Consider the following 16,518-nt stretch of genomic DNA (forward strand, 5'->3'; position numbering starts at 1 on the left):
TAACATTTATTGCGGATTTGGGCACCTTCATAAAACCCACCTGACGCTCCTCCGACTTCTGGGCCCAGTGTGTGTGGATATTTGGCCACCCTGACGCCTGAGTACTCTGCAGCTGCAGCCACCGCTTGAGCAAAGTCAGCATCAGTGAAGAAGGATCCGTCTGATGAGCTGACGGCACTGGACCTCCCTGAAGAGACATTATCCTCTTCAGAAGCCGACCCCCATCCGTTGATCATGGAGCCGGTGACGGAGCTCTCCAGGTCGCCGGTGCTGGACGCAGGCGTTTGTTCAAGCCCTCGGAGCAGCAACCTTCGTGGATGCATCTGGGGGTGGTGGGGGTGTGTGTGGGGGTGGGTGTGGTGGTAGTGCATCTTGGCCACCTCTGAATCTGTCTCGTCACCCTCCTCCTCCTCTTCCTCCAATATATCGTCATCTTCATCCATGCCATCAGTGTCCAAGACCAACGGGCTGGGGATGTACCCATATGTGTGTGAAGGAGAGTGGGGCATGTGAAGGGGTGGGGGGCTCACTGTGTGGCGCCTGCAAAAGGGGAAGAACCAATACAATCAGAAACCCATTTCTCAATTAAATGATGTGAGAAAAGTCAAATGCACCAGCCAATAACAATGAGACCACACTGCTCATATAGCATATTTGTGCCAATCAAATATACTTCAAATCCATTTTAAAAATAGCTTATGTTTGCAAATGTAATACTACATGTATGATGTCTTCATTTATTTGTGCACCAACAAATGCAAGGTACTGCTCACAACTTGACAAACTTTCAAATCAGTGCAGGTTGATTTGAATGATGCAATGAAATGATGTGAAATAAATGGTTCCTTTGAAGGTAAGAAATGTATCTAAAACCTAAGAATTGCTTTTGTGAAATTGGTCTATGTCTGAGTTGTTTTACTTGTTGGGGTAGTAGACATCATGCAAGTGTACCTGCGTTCATGACTGTCAGGTGCATCCTGGAGCATCGGCTGCATCTCTTCCTGGGGGGAGGGGGTGAGGGTGGCTGTGGACTGGTGACTGTAAGATACAGCTGCAGGGGAAGAGGCTGCTCCTCGGATGGGAGGAGTGGGGCCCCTCTCCATCTCCTCTTCCTCCTCCAGCTCATCAGGCTGCAGGTACATGTGAGAGGGGGGCATGGGGCACTGCATGTCTGGTTCACAACTGCCAACAGAGAAATGAGCCTCATTACCGTCATATCACCAAAAAAAAACATGTTTTTGTATACTGAAGCCAGGAAAACATAAACTAAATATTCATGGCACCTTTCTATCAAGGTTTGACATGAGCCTAGCACTAATAGATAGAAAACCCTTGAGGCAAATGCTAAAAATGAGGCGAGAAACAGGAGAAAAGGCAAGAAGAATCAACTAGTATTTAAATACAATGTGTGCATGCCTGTCAGATTGTCTGTCTGTGCAGACATGTCCCACCTTTCATCCATGGAAAGCGAGTACTCCTCTGTGCTCCGACTTGGGGGTGGGTTTGCAGGGGGAGGGGGTAGAAGGTCAGCCCAATTCATTGTGCTCTGTTTGGGTAGTTTGGGGGTGCGCACTCCCTTCTTTTGACCCTGACTCCCTGCTCAAAAATGAGAAAAAAGCACTCTGTCAATCGCAAGACACCTCCAGACATATATACTTATATATGCTCCATCTCTGAAAATCAATTATTAATGTTGACGAAATTCCAACATAAGGAACTGACTGCAGATACAATGCAATAAAAAGACTGGCTAACAAAGAAATGATAATGTTAAATGCAAGAGTGCAAAGGCTAATGCAACCCTCCACTGTTACGGAAGTGTGCACACATACCTCTTAGCTACTAAATGATTGGAAATACTATAAAACAGTCATTTCCCTACAGCGGTATTATGCAGTACCAAGAGGCAAGGTAGGAATAATAACGGCAGAAAAGGGTCCAATTAATACCAAACTATTAGAATTGTGAACCAATGAGCTGTGAGGCGCAGCGAGCACTGAAGGTTTCTCCTTAATGGCTTGAACTTCAAACGCAATATCAGAATGGATACATGGCATTAAGGTGGCAGTGTTGCATGCCATCCACAATGAGTTATCATTTGTCCTTGTCTGCAGACGGATTGAGGCTCTGGTGAAATAAAGATGCTCTTCACTGAAATTAAAGTAAAGCCAATTAACGAAAGCAATTCAAACTAAGCAGGTACAAACCCAGAAATGTGTAAGAAATCAGAAAAAAACGAAAAACTGAATTAATAAAAGAAAAGGTTCCTTTAAAGCAAACATTTTTTAAACATCCATTGGATGACATTGCATAAAAGCCAGCAAATGCTGGGCATGGTGTTATGTTACGGTGCCTTTGTTATAAGGCATTGTTGTCAGTTTCCTCTTCTCCTTTTGTTCTGCATTTTTCTATTTTCTAAAGGCATCTCCCTTTCAATTTCGTTTCAAGATAGGCTGACATGGTAATTAATCAAATTACCATTCTAAAGCATGCATTATTAGCATATCAAAGTGATTTATTGCTTTTGGGGAATACTGGGATTTTTCAAATAAAGCTACAGGCTTGTATATGATTATATGGTTGCAATAACAATAAAACGGAAACATTTGGCAGTTCATCAAAAACAAAACTGCGAACAAACCTAGTACAATTATTAGCACAGACTCAACTTGATAACCTCTGAATGCCCTTCCTGCAACTTGTTTTTTTTAGTCATTCCCCAATGCTCTTACCGGAGGTGCTACTGCTGCCTCGGTCCGAGCTGTTGTAGGAGCCTCCAGTGTGACTGTCATGGGTCTGGTTGTAGGGGATGGTGGCAGGCATAGGGCTGTCACCTCCTCTGTAGCGGTCTGATTTGGGAGAATGGAGTGTGTGGTTAGTATGGCCTCCGGCAGATACCTTGCTTCTACTCAAAACACTTTGAAGCAAAGCATCCACTTTGTATTGAGCAAGGAAATGAAGGACATTATTTTTGATCAGAAGTACAAAACCACTTAGCACAGTGTATAGTGTTACACACGAGGCATGCAGTTGAAGCTTTATCATTTATAGGTGAGTATGTGAACACATGCAGCATCTGCACACAATTCTTAAAACTGTCACGCCACATGTGGTTCCTTTCTGCAGGTACAACAAGGTGATGATAGCTTTGTTCAAAGCGGTTAAAGATCCAAGAGTTATCTTTGTCTTTCATTTTGAAATTTGACACCAAAGATAAGTCCTCACACCTGCTTTCATCACAAAGAGACAACCAAGATACCATACAATGACAGCAATTCAGGCCTGGCTCACATTTAGCTGCGAAAAATTGCACATGATTGCATGGAGGGTGATGAGAGGTTACATGAATGCCATACAGACAGGCAGAAAGAAAGCGATGATGTATATGTTGACTGAAAAGGAGCGAGAAAGAACCAAGGAAAATATGAGCTTGAAACTCTTCCACAGGCTTCACCAGTGAGGCGGAAAGAGCCGGGAGAGGAGAGAACGGAGGGGGGAAATGAAGCGGAGGAAGATCATGGATCGGAGTGGACCTCTGCAGCCATGGCTTCTGTATTCCACACTCACCCTTGTTCAGCTTGTTTTGCTCCATGATGTTGTACTGCATCTGGGAGCCCATTTCCTGTTTCTGCTGCTGGTGTGAGGGGGGCTTCCAGCAGTGCTTTTCATTCATCTCCCCTCCACCCAGGAGGCCTCCGGTTCCTCTGTCGGGGTTACCGTGGTTGCCCATGATGGAGGACTGGATGAGCTGGGTGGTGGCGTATGGTGTCGGCTGGCCCCCCGGCCCTACAAAGCGGCCATCTTTCAGGTTTGGGCTGTTGAAGGTCTTCATCTCATTGATCTTGTTGGACAAGTCTACATCTCCATAGACGCCTGACTCTGGCACCATGAGGTTGGTCTGCTTGTTTTCCATCTGGTTGTTATAATTGGCGATGCAGTCGGCTGGAGAATATGAGGAGGGTATTTAGTCAATCTTGTCTACTGCTGATCAGCTTAGGAGCAGTATGCCAGTTTGGTAAAAGCTTTGAAACAACAGGGCATCATTTGATCTAGAGCTCAATACATTTGTTAAACAAAAGCAAAAAGCATTAAGATAATAATTTCAAGCTGTGAAAAATCTCCGTGCCATCTAGCGGGACTCTCTTTATGTTTAAAGTCTCAATTTGCTTGCCAAACGATGATCTGCTTTAGGTGAGTGACACAGGTGTTATTACAGCTTTTGCTCAGCCCCCTCTCTCATCTATGACTCAATGTGGGTGTCATCTCTGTTTCTCTATGTTCTCTCTTCATTGAGAGGGACAAAAATACATGTCTGTATCAAAGACCTGGAATGAGGCGCGCAGTAAAAGCACAGCTCCACTGACAGATCCAATTTTCCCTGGCTCATAAAATATTCAAATCCTCCAGCAGATCTGAGAGCCAGCATTGCGGTAAATACCAAGGACGGCCATAGGTGCACGCCGCTCGTGCCGCGCGCCTCACATTTCAGCGGCACGGAACAGCTCGACACTTCAAAGGTTGACGTGTGAAGGCGCCCCTATGGCTGAGATAAAGGCACATTAACTCCTTTCTTTTTGCTCTGCCACCTATTCAGTGATCCTCTTAATGTTCACAGAGTTTAGGTTTGGCACACACACAAAGCATGCATCTGGCAAGCTCCTTAGTGTCATACAGCGGGGTGTCATGCAAAGGGTGAGGGCTGCCTTTAGCCTGTTATTCCCTGTTAAACATCTCACACCATGTTTGGAAAGAGTCGAACACTTCGACCTCAGACGGGTGATTAGCACAAAGAAGAAACTAAATCTGATGACTATAAAGTCTAAAATATGAATTATTAATCCTCACTGGGGAAGGTTGTAAGTAAGGAGAAACTATTCAATGTCTGGATGGATATTAGGCCGAACAGCTGGATAGGAATTATGGGCTGCCCTTGAAGGAATAGTCCCAAAGTGCATAATTTAGAACATAAAGCATTTCATTGCAGTCCAAGTTTCCGAGGATAGGGTTGTTTTAAGACTTGGGTCACAGCTTACAATGAATAATAGCAAGTCCTGCAGCATTCAAGCTGAAGTGTTACGCTGTTCTCTTTTCAGATAGTCCAGTGTGTGTGTGTGTGTGTGTGTGTGTGTGTGTGTGTGTGTGTGTGTGTGTGTGTGTGTGTGTGTGTGTGTGTGTGTGTGTGTGTGTGTGTGTGTGTGTGTGTGTGTGTGTGTGTGTGTGTGTGTGTGTGTGTGTGTGTGTGTGTGTGTGTGTGTGTGTGTGTGTGTGTGTGCATAGTCTGCATACAATAATATATATTGTTTTGTGGTAATGTAAAACATGTTGAGGTCATATTTGCTCCCTCTTGTTGACAACTGTACTGTAGTGCTGAATATACTAAAGGCCAATTGGTGGTTGTCTCTGAGTCTCTTTCCTTAACTTTATCTCAATCCGCTGTCTAACTCCCCTTATACACTTCAGTATATGTTTTAGCATATACTTATTCATCATCAATCCTTTCTGTCCCTTTCCATCTGGTCTTCCAGGTGCACCTTTCTCCCTCTATCATTCTCTCCTCCTCTGCTTCTGGCCACCGTCTGCAGTCAAGCCTTGACCTCCTCGCCCGCTGCACATTTCTTAAATAACTGAGCACTTAGGGGAAATTACATTACCGGCTATAAAAACAGTATGGAAATCAGCAAAGCAATTCGATTAGCAACAGAGTAGGGACATAAGCCCCTCTCAGTGTGCTCCTTTTATTTCCTGCCTAAAACAGCTCCACTCTAACCTCAAATAAATCAAAACCACAAGAACACAGCCTCTCTTAATCCCGGTATTTCTTCAGGTTTTTCTTGTGGAGACCTTCAGAAATGAGAGATACACAGAACAACTCTCCAGGGAGCTAACCCACATATCAGATGCTACTTCCTTTTTCACAGCAGATTCCCCCAGCTCCCTCATTTCTTATCTCCAGAGTTATTTTGTCAAGGACTGCATCATTGCGTTTGAGGTGTGTTTATTTTGGTGTTTGCCTACGCATGGAAGTGTCAACACTTCATACCTGGGCGGCTGTAGGTTGCCAAGTTGCTGTCGCTGTTGCCATTGCCTGCAGTGCAGCAGTTCATGCTGCAGTCGTTGTGATTGGAGCAGGAGTTTGGCCATGTGTCTGCCAGCCATGGTTGTGTAGCAGATTCCCCAATGTTTAGCAAACCAGGCCTGTAAAAAAATGGACCAAATAGTTAACAATAGTAAGAGGCTGAGCTAACACCACACTGTGAATGAAATGAAAAACCCACAAAAAAATGATATCTGAAAGAGAGGATTATGTTGAGTTAATTTATCCAGCAGCTGAGAATAGGACAAATCCGATTTAGTACTTTTTTTGCCTTTGGGCCACACACACACACACACACACACACACACACACACACACACACACACACACACACACACACACACACACACACACACACACACACACACACACACACACACACACACACACACACACACACACACACACACACACACACACACACACACACACACACACACACACACACACACGCACACGCACACGCACACGCACACAGCCTAGGGAGCACATTATAAAACAGCCCAGCTAAATAGATTGTGTGTGCATGACTTGCCCACAGTCGATGACACTTTCCCTGAGCCCTCATGAGCATTAGCGAACCGCTTGGATTACACAGCCAGATAAAATTCACTCGCTATTTTGCAAAATGTGCATCCTGAACAGACAGTGAACCACAAATGCTTCACGAGTAATGTTGTCACACAGCATCTCTATCATTTAAAAGTTTTCTTCTTTTAGCTTTACATAAGGAGTGAAATTAAAAGCCAGCACTAGAAGATAAACCCATGATAACCAGTCCTCACATGATCGCCTGGCCATCAATTCCTATTGTTTCCATGTATTGCTCCTTTTACTCTGTCTTTAATCTCAGCACAATGCAAGATTAGTTGTTCAACAGGATTCTACTGTACAACCGGAGCTAAGTCCAACCAGCGTTAAAAGAATAAATAACTTCTACTACTCATGGAATGAATCAATCTAGCATACAAAGAGAATTCAGGGTACTCTACCACAGTTGCAAATCCCAACACTGATTTAGCATTGAATTATGTTTCCTCATTCCCTCTCAAGTGACTCATTTTTCGGATTCATTTTGGGAAATGAACACATTTGTCATATCCAACCAACTACAATCATACAATAGCTCCTCAATCACCCCGGCAGTTGTATGTTCATATTGAATGGCCATTGTCAGAGCTGACATAGCCATTCTGCAAATTGGGATTCAATCATAGAACTGGATAGTATGGATTTAATGCTGATTGCTCCAAGCTAACTATTCATTACTATACGAACAACACACACACACACACACACACACACACACACACACACACACACACACACACACACACACACACACACACACACACACACACACACACACACACACACACACACACACACACACACACACACACACACACACACACACACACACACACACACACACACACACACACACACACACACACACACACACTTACATCATGTACTCTTAGTAAAGAAAGGGAAACCAATAAATACATAGTTCCTCTTTCTTTTCTGCATTCTATATATTTTTTCAATCTCCAAGCGGTATGATGCCATCAATTGGACATACAAATGAGTTATAACACGCATCATTCTTTAAGTCTCGCTGTTTGTACACAATGCACCATTCCACAACATGCATAGGTGTGCCGTTACAGCTATGTGTGGGCATGTTTATCTACTCATGTTTTAGGGTGAGGCTATGGCACAGCCTTGTGGTTGGATGTGGCTCTCCACCATCTAGGATGAGGATGGTCTCCTGGCAGACTGCATGGGGCTTTGTTCATGTTATCGTAACATACTTAATGCACCCCTTACCCCACCCCAGCTCTCTACGGCTTAAGAAAGTCACAGCACTCCCCCTAGTGTTTGCTGAAGAAAAGTGCACTTTCCCAACACTGCTCAACTGTTCAGTAGTTTCACCATACGACTGCATTTGTTATTCAAATATAGTCATGATTTGATTTCCCCAAGTGTTTGACATATAACAGTACACACTCTTTACATAATAAATAAATAAACTCTTACCTTCCAGCGCTGCTAACACCCTCTCCTCCTCTCTGATATGCCACTGAAAATAGAGAAAACAATTTGAAAATTATTAGATTGATTTTAGTTTTGTCAGCGTTGATGTAAATGCTTCCTTTTACGTGTATGCGTTTTATTTATCAGTTTATGTGAGCATGTACATGAATGTTTGTGGCATCATTTTGGCTGAGTCACACACACAGAGCAACAGGAGCAGAAGGAGTATATGTAAGAGGCTTATGAAGAACAGAGATGCAGAGCCCTTTGGTTGCTGGCTCAGGTTCAGCGTGTTTGAAGCTCCGCGCATTGAAAGTTGGACTCTTTCAAGGAGCTCTAAGCTTGCTGTGTGTGAAGGAGAGATAAACTTCAAACTTTAATTACGATCTCTTCCCCGAAAGGAGGAGAGATGGAAGAGGGTAGTTAGGGCCTCAACTGTGTCAATTCCCCGTCTCAAAACATGAAGTGTGGTTTTGGCCTTGTATCAAAAAAGGGGAGCTCTTATCTCTATCTAATGCAAACAAAGTATCACACTCCAATTCCGGATGCAAATCAGCACAAGGCACCCCAACATCTTGTTAGTAGCAGGGTGCCAGGGCATGGAGTTTTACGTCTTAAAGAGACAAAAAACTTAGGCTTGTTTTTCAAGTGGAAGATTTCCAGCTAATCATGAAACAAGCTTGGAACAGCCAAAGTATTCTACCTGATTACAAGCCTTAAGGCAGACAGAAAAACAACTCTGCTAGTGTTCATATACGACCTATGCAGAGACAGGCTCAATCAGGCCAATGCTATCACAAACTGTACATTATTGTTTGACTCACTCTTCTTCTCCTGCCCTCACTTGTAATTCCTCTCAACCATTAACCATTGTATTAAGCACTCCTAACACCTCTAGGGAACACAGTTCTTCAGACAGATTAAATAAGAAGGATTGTAAATACATACTTGCAGAAAAAGAAAGATAGGGTATTTTTTCTTCAGTTTTTTCAGTTTTTTTTATCTAGTGTGTTGGAGTGCTGGTGGTGTGTCATTCTCTTAAATCCCATCTGAGGTTGCCAGTAGCCCTTTGATCAATTTACCACGAGTTTAAGCAGCCTCTCAGAAGTGCGGCCTGCTTCTCTTTAAGCATTACATTCTGACACGACCCTAACATTTGGTGGAACATTTATTTCTTGTTGGATCTTTAAACTGTGCAAATGTTTGCCTCGTTTAATTGGTAGACACCGAGTGTCCCTTGTTGACTTGTCCAGATTTAATGGCTCTCATCTATTTGGCCTGTGGCCATTAAAAGAAGTGTTCAACAAATAAAGGGAAAAAGCTGGTGCAAAGTGAATCAATAAAAGCAGGCATCCCTTATTTTAATTATGAAGAAAGAAAAAGAGAAAATAGAAGTGCTTACCGGTTGGTGTGAAAGTAAATGACGGAACTGTTGGGACAGAAACAAAAAATAAATTAAATTACTGAAGTATTTTGCATCAACACTGTCTGGAACGAGTTCCTGGGACATAATTCAAAGGGCTTCATCGCCACATCGTTTCTGTTTGAGTACACAAATCCTCAAAAAGTATTTTTGCCTGTATTCACACGCTACTCGCTGGCCCCTTGTCTTTGATCCCTGCAGACATCCCTGGACCCCAACTGGCGGAAAGTGAGTGTTGAGCCAGCTGCTGGTTCAAATCCTGGCTCAGACTGTCAGAGGCCTGCTGGGCGGGGTCACACACTTGGGAGATATATGTTGCTATCTCTAACACTCACATTATAACCCATACAGCTCAATTACTCACACTTCATCATAGAGGGGGCCCTTTTGCAAAACAGTAATACACTGTGGGCAGATTTAGATTCTGTAGTGGCTGTTGTTGGTACCTTATAACATATTTGTTGGTTTCCTTTGTGAAGAATTGAAGAACACTACACCATGCATTGAAGTTGATGCAACATTGCACTATGCCGGTAGTCATGCAGAGGACTGCCTTACGATTAAAGTATTGTTGCTGTCTAAGTACGAGACATTGGAGAAGGACGACAACGTTGTTATCACATTTCCATTCCCTGGAACAATACATTCATACATTACCTGTTCCAAAAAATGTCCTCTAAATGCAACAATCACCCTATCATGTTTGAATCTCTCAGCTCTTGATGCTCAACCAAGTCTAAAGATATGTGCAGTCCGGTGGCTTTAATCTGTTGGTTGAATGCCTGGGAAGGGGGATAGACTAGCACTTGGAAGGCTTAACTGCCTGTGAGAAATGCAAACTAGATTGAAATACATATATTGATTGTACTCTAATTCCTGGTACTGATCATTTCACTAACAAGATTTGTTTTGAGGATTTATGCAGCACTGCAAAAAGGTATTTTCAGTTTCCAAATGCAACTACGTATAAGAGACACACTGTGGCACACACATTCACACGTCCCAGTTCAGCCTATTTCACCCTGTGTGCAGATTGTTGCTTCATGTGGTTGCAATTATACTCTTTTCAAAACATTCTTAGTAACCAGTTCCAACAAAGATCGTAGCTTCTTGTGGTCTGGGTGCATGAGGAGGAGAAGAAGGAGGGGGGTCATGTGTGCCTACTGTGCCTCTGAAGAGCTGTATGAGTTTGTGTGAGTAAACATCAACATACAGAATCAAAGACAGTCAGCGGGTTACCTCAGCCTACACACTCGTCTCTGCCTCAGGCCACAGATCATTACTTTTTAACCTTTAAACTTACAATTATATATCACTGTATTCCCTGTGTTTAACCTCTGTTTTTAAGTGACTTATGTAAAAATAATACTTTTCAGATGTCTAACAACATAAAAGCATTAAGTGTGTTGTCAGACTTGAATACAATTGATTCACAATATCATTAGGAATGTGATACTATCATAGATGTTCATGACTATATAAAGACTGAAACGGGGAAAAAAGGTAACAGTTCTGACCATTATCAACCACACACAGCTATGTGTAAAAGCTGTTAAAGACCACAGAGCTTAGGGGAAAGCTTAGCTGAGGTGTCTCTCACTTTCACATGACTCACAACTCTCACTGTTAGCATGTCTTTTGTCTGTGTTTATTTGTGTTTGTGTCAATGTTGAAGGGTGGATCTCATCTAGCCCTGGCACACAGCAGAAAACCTCAGTGAATGACTGTGGATGGTGTAGGTAGTAGAGATGTTAAGATTCACCGATTCGCATCGGTGCACCGGCATAAACGTTCAAGATGCGAGTGCACCGGTTGAAAGAGTGCACATCGGCTACAGTTTGGGTTGAACCGGGTTGAACTCGCGATGCATCGATTGCGTAGCGTCTTTGCATCGGTAAAAAAACGATTCCTTCATATAAAATCCCCTCATCTTGTCAACGCTCAGCAGAGACGATCTTTGATATTTGCTTCGCCACTACGGAGGCCGAGAGTCTCAGTTATCAACACACACGGAAGTTGAGGAGAAAGAGAAACACAGCGCACCGAAAAATACCTACAAATCAAACGTTTGGCAACACTTCGGATTGTTCAAGAAAGACGGTGTAAAAGTCCTTTATGCTATATAGTTGACCGCAGGTCATGGAGAGTAATAAGGTATCCGTAGACCTTTGTATGAGGTATCTTTATTACTTAACAGGTCTACAGCCATGATACATAGATCCGTCCTAGATGCGGACTTGCATACACACAGTATCACTCCGCAGCCGCACCCCATCAGTAACGTCCTGATGGTATATGTGCGCGGCACTATTTACTACAGACGGTCAACTTGAAAAAATCACTCGCAAATTGTTAACGATGCCGAGCCGCTTTAAAGTACACAAGTAGTTCGAGGAACTTAGCGACGCACATAAAGAGGCGACGTGGGGTCTGCGGCTGAAAAGAGAAACCTGAAAGTTAGACATATGAGTTAAATCACTCAGTGAGGTGTTCTGTCAGAGAGAGTGGTGTTTAGTTTACAGCAGCATGTGGCCAATAATAATTTAAATGTCTTCCTTACTGTAAGCAGTTATGAAATACCTGTTTGTGAAAGGTTATTTGTATTCTTTATTGTTCATATAGAAACCACTGCTTTCTGCTCACTGGTGAGTTAGCCTATGAATGAGTGTTAAGCACATCAGGCTGGCAGCTGTATGGGCATTGCTCTATGGTAGCTGTTATTTGCACATTGTTAATCATGAGCAATGCATCCTTACATTGTTTAACTGTGAGGTGTTATACAATTGTACTGTACTCTGGAGAGCTTTTAAAGGTAAAAAAATAAACGGCATGATGGGATGTGCAGTACCAAATATGTAAAGCACTTTTTTGTTAATGTATGATTTGCTGCATATCAGGAATAAAACAAAAATCCTCTGTCGTACCATATTGAAGTATCATTATTTTTGCATCGTGTTGAATCATATCGTATCGCCCCGAATCGCATAATGTTGAATCAAATCGTATCGAACTGTATCGCAACAGGGGTGAATCGTATCGTATCGTATCGCCTGGTGTTTCAAATGTATCGTTAATGTATCGTATCGTGGCAACGTATCGAGATGCGCATCGCATCGGCCTCAGTGATGGAGATGCACATCCCTAGTAGGTAGCGCTCACAGGCAGCATCTGCAGAGGAGCCCAAGGCCACACATTAAGCCAGCCCACACATAAATGAGACTGAGAAAGAAAGGCTAATAGCTCTCTTTTAAATCTGAACAATTATGGGCAGAGGTTGGAAATGTCATGAACCCTGTCACTTCGGTTTATTCAGGTAAAGAAACACACTTGGTTACGCTGTGGTTACTCTAAGAGGGTTGAAATACAGCCCAAACACACATGGGTATGAATGTTTGTGTTTTTCCAAATGTATGATAAGCACACACTGTAAGCAAGATTGCTCAATGCAAAACTCCTCCAGATCTGAAAAGATAGCAAGATTACTTCAAGCATGTGAAAATGTCAGCATGTCCTTGATAAAGATGTATTATGGTAAGATATTCTATTTCCCAGCTCTGTCAAAAGGGAGTTGCTAAAAGGGCAGTTGTTGGACCTGAAAATGTACTTTACTGAAAAACACTTCACACCCCATTGCAGGATCGGTGTGACAGAAATAGGAAAAAGAAATAAAAGACGTCTTCATGCAGCACTCTCAGCGGGAGCTCACGTCACATCCCTACTGGAGAGCACGTTCAGATAGACTTCACCTAGAGCACTGTACATAGACATATGTCAGTTTGTGACCGGCAGGATCGGAGGAAGCATTTGTGCAGAAGATGGTGTTGGTGCACGACAATGACAGGCGTTGCATGTTCTTACACTATTTTGTAATTGAGAAAACCTCTAACCTTAAACCAGCACTTTGAATCAGAAATTCAAGTGGATATACATGGTAGTGGTCACTGTGTCCTTACCTTTGCGAATGCCTGCATAACTGCTGGAGAGGCCATTCCTCTTCTTTCGGTGTCTATACAACCAGATGCTGAAGACCATGAGGATGATCCAGCATGCAGCTCCTATGCCGGCTATAAAGGCCGGCTGCTTGACAACATCGGAGATCTGCTGGGACAGGGGGTTCTCTTGGATCCCCGTCTCTGTCATTCGCCCAGATGCATCTGAGAATCAGGAATGGAGGAGATTTCAGAGCAGAATTAGAAGAAAAAAACACGTGGTGGTACAAATAATATAGCACCCATGCAATAAAGGGAATAAGGAATATGAAAACAGCAGATATGAGGGAAAGAAATGTTATTTAAAGCTTAAAACTCAAAGCAAGTGCAAGAGCCTGAAATAGGGAAATATATCTAAAATAAATGGAGGCAGCATAAATATGAAAATTCCACCTCCTGACGAACAAAAAGATTCTCAGCGGGTGTGTATGAGGCTGGGTTGTGGAAATGGGAGTCGTTTCTCTCTATTATTCAAAAGGCTTTCATCTCAAATCCCAGTCAACAATGGCAGGTGAGCAGACGAAAGCAACCAAAGACATTCAAACTGAGCCTGTGCGCCACACAAGCCTGATGGAGCCGGATAGGAAAACACAGAGGCGTAATTTACACCGAGCATTGGTTGTTTCATAATCACTTAAATAAATCCAATGAGACCATCCTCAAACACAGTCACCACAGTAATTAGCAAACTGAGGCACATCTGTGAAAAACCGAGATGTGAATGCCTTGAGCTGTTTCTACTGTGAAAAGCAGTGTAAAGGCACCGTCTGTGCGGCTGCTCACAATAACCCGCGCTCTCGGTCTGTTTTTCTCATCCGTCTATTCTCTCTGTGCTTCTCCCTCATGCATGGTACATGAAAGACTTATTTGGGTTTGCCCCAGCCCCCACCATTCTGACACTTCTTCATGTTCGTGTTATTTTGACTTCATCTCTTTTGCTCAAGTCTTTCATGTCGCAGCCACTCTCCTCTACCAAACTCTCTAAGCCAGAGGCGAAAACACTTCCCCAATGAAACCAGCTCTCTGCCTTTACCCCACATCACTCTGTCTGTCTTTGTCTCAGTCGCTCAGCCCATGAACGCCTCACACTGCCTCTCTCCTCACTCCTCTGTCTTCTCAATTTAAGGCTTGTTCTGGCCGAATGAACGGAGCATGCCAATGTGACTAAGCAGCCCACAAGGTACTGTACAGGTATCTAGGCTGGCATGACGCATACAAGCTCAGAGTGTGACAAATGCATTTGGTGAAGCGCTGGTCCCCAAGGCACATTGTTCCACTCCAGTGTTGGAACATAGCAACCATCACCATAGGAACTCTTCAAGGGAGGGAAGTTGTATCAGTCACAGCCGATGCTTCTTCATGCCTATCCCAGCCCACTCAATCACAGATTCAAAACCAGATGGAGCTCTATCTCTTCCTCTATCTCTGCTCTTTAGTGGACATAAAAATGATAGCAACAAGCCCCACTGAAGTCTGCAGTGTGCTTCTTAAAACTAATAATATGTTATGCCTGAGCCCGGAGTGCAGGATTCATTATTGCCTTTGTTGTTTGAAGCACAGACAGAAAACATTGCATCCTTGAGCGGAGAGCAGAGCAGGGTGGGGCAGCCAGCTCAACAGCTGCCACCCAGGAATTTAATGTGCCCACGTGGATCAGGCTACCAGCAACTGGCAGCTAATAGCCATTGCAGTGCTCAAACCTGTAAAATTGTTGTACCATTCAAACGTCATCCTATTCTGTGACGAGTTTTAGGGTGCTTGTAAAAAACGTAATCACTTCAATTACAGTTTTAGAGTGCTGTTGATAAAGAAAGGGAAAAAAGCAGATTCTTAAACATTCACTACAAAGAAAGGAATTACAAATATATATATTTTATTGGCAGAATGTCATATAAACTAAAAAGCTCTTAATTTGGGGTGACTGGATTAATGCGTTTGATTATTTGTTAGACATTTGGTTTTCATTCTGACAGGTAGGATTACACAAGGATGAAGACATTGAAACACAGCAAATGTATCCACTGAAAGAAAGGATAAACAATGATATGACTTCCTGTGAGAGAGAAAACAAGGTTGTTTCTACTCACCAAGCTGGAAGAAGGTGATATCGCTCTTGACCCCAGGACCCGCCCCGGTGCTGGCTGCTACCTCCACGCTGTAGCGAATCCCTGGGGCCAGACTGGGAATGAGCAGGGATAAGACTGAGCCGTCAACTGTGCGGTTGATATGGTACTTGCTCTCATTCCCCAAGCACCAAATCTGCCATAACAGAGACAAAGAAAAAGTAAAGAGTGAGGCAATGTTATGAAGGTTTCGTGACAACATCCAGTTTGGTAGCTGCCACCAATCTGTGTCCAGATAATTGGTTGATACTACTATTGGAACATTTCAGGACAACACAGGTATTGAATTACATCTCTGAGCTAGGAAAACATTTGACAAAATGGCTTTATGTTTTAAAGGCTGCGCAACACAGGGTCAGTATTAGCTGAGGTAGCCATAACACGTTTCTGTGTAGCCTTAAACCCATGAAAAACAAATGGGGATCAGTAATCACCTCCATAACCCAATTTCAGCAGGAGCTAAGTGCTGTCACTCCCAGGAAGGAGCGCTGCCTCGCAGGCTGACTCACACCAGGGCCACAAAGAGAAGCATACATTCACCTCAGCATGAGGCCTGGAGACCTCCACATCCTGGACCCCTGACATTCTGCTTTCTTTACCCCCTACCTCCACCCAGCAGTTACCCAGGTTAACATATAAACCTCCCTTGGTGTGTACTATACCATGTGCATGTGTGTGTGTGTTTCCACTTCTGTGATGGAACTACAACGCCCTGACATTTTCTGTGTATCTTAAAAATTGCGGTGAGTGGAAAGGGCCGCTAGGGACCGGGCCTTGAAATGATTGTGGAACGCTCTCGAGCCTGACTTAAAAACCATGAAATTACTATAAAGCCTATCACCAGAGAAC

General features: G+C 43.4%; 1 protein-coding gene across 6 annotated transcripts in view; it reads right to left on the bottom strand.

Moving 5' to 3' along the window:
• robo1 (roundabout, axon guidance receptor, homolog 1) overlaps positions 1-16,518 on the bottom strand; it is a 344,541-nt gene that overhangs the window by 7,607 nt on the left and 320,416 nt on the right. For all 6 annotated transcript variants that reach the window (XM_079674651.1, XM_079674649.1, XM_079674653.1 and 3 more), the window contains 10 exons: positions 15,634-15,805; positions 13,511-13,711; positions 9,537-9,563; positions 8,138-8,180; positions 6,041-6,195; positions 3,568-3,942; positions 2,733-2,849; positions 1,452-1,596; positions 952-1,182; positions 41-540 (listed from right to left, as the gene is read on the bottom strand). In XM_079674651.1, the coding sequence (XP_079530777.1) occupies positions 41-540; positions 952-1,182; positions 1,452-1,596; positions 2,733-2,849; positions 3,568-3,942; positions 6,041-6,195; positions 8,138-8,180; positions 9,537-9,563; positions 13,511-13,711; positions 15,634-15,805 (1,966 nt within the window). The remainder of the gene's footprint in view (positions 1-40; positions 541-951; positions 1,183-1,451; positions 1,597-2,732; positions 2,850-3,567; positions 3,943-6,040; positions 6,196-8,137; positions 8,181-9,536; positions 9,564-13,510; positions 13,712-15,633; positions 15,806-16,518) is intronic.

This window comes from Notothenia rossii (genome assembly GCF_949606895.1).
Source record: "Notothenia rossii genome assembly, chromosome: 4".
Classification (NCBI taxonomy): Eukaryota; Metazoa; Chordata; class Actinopteri; order Perciformes; family Nototheniidae; genus Notothenia; species Notothenia rossii.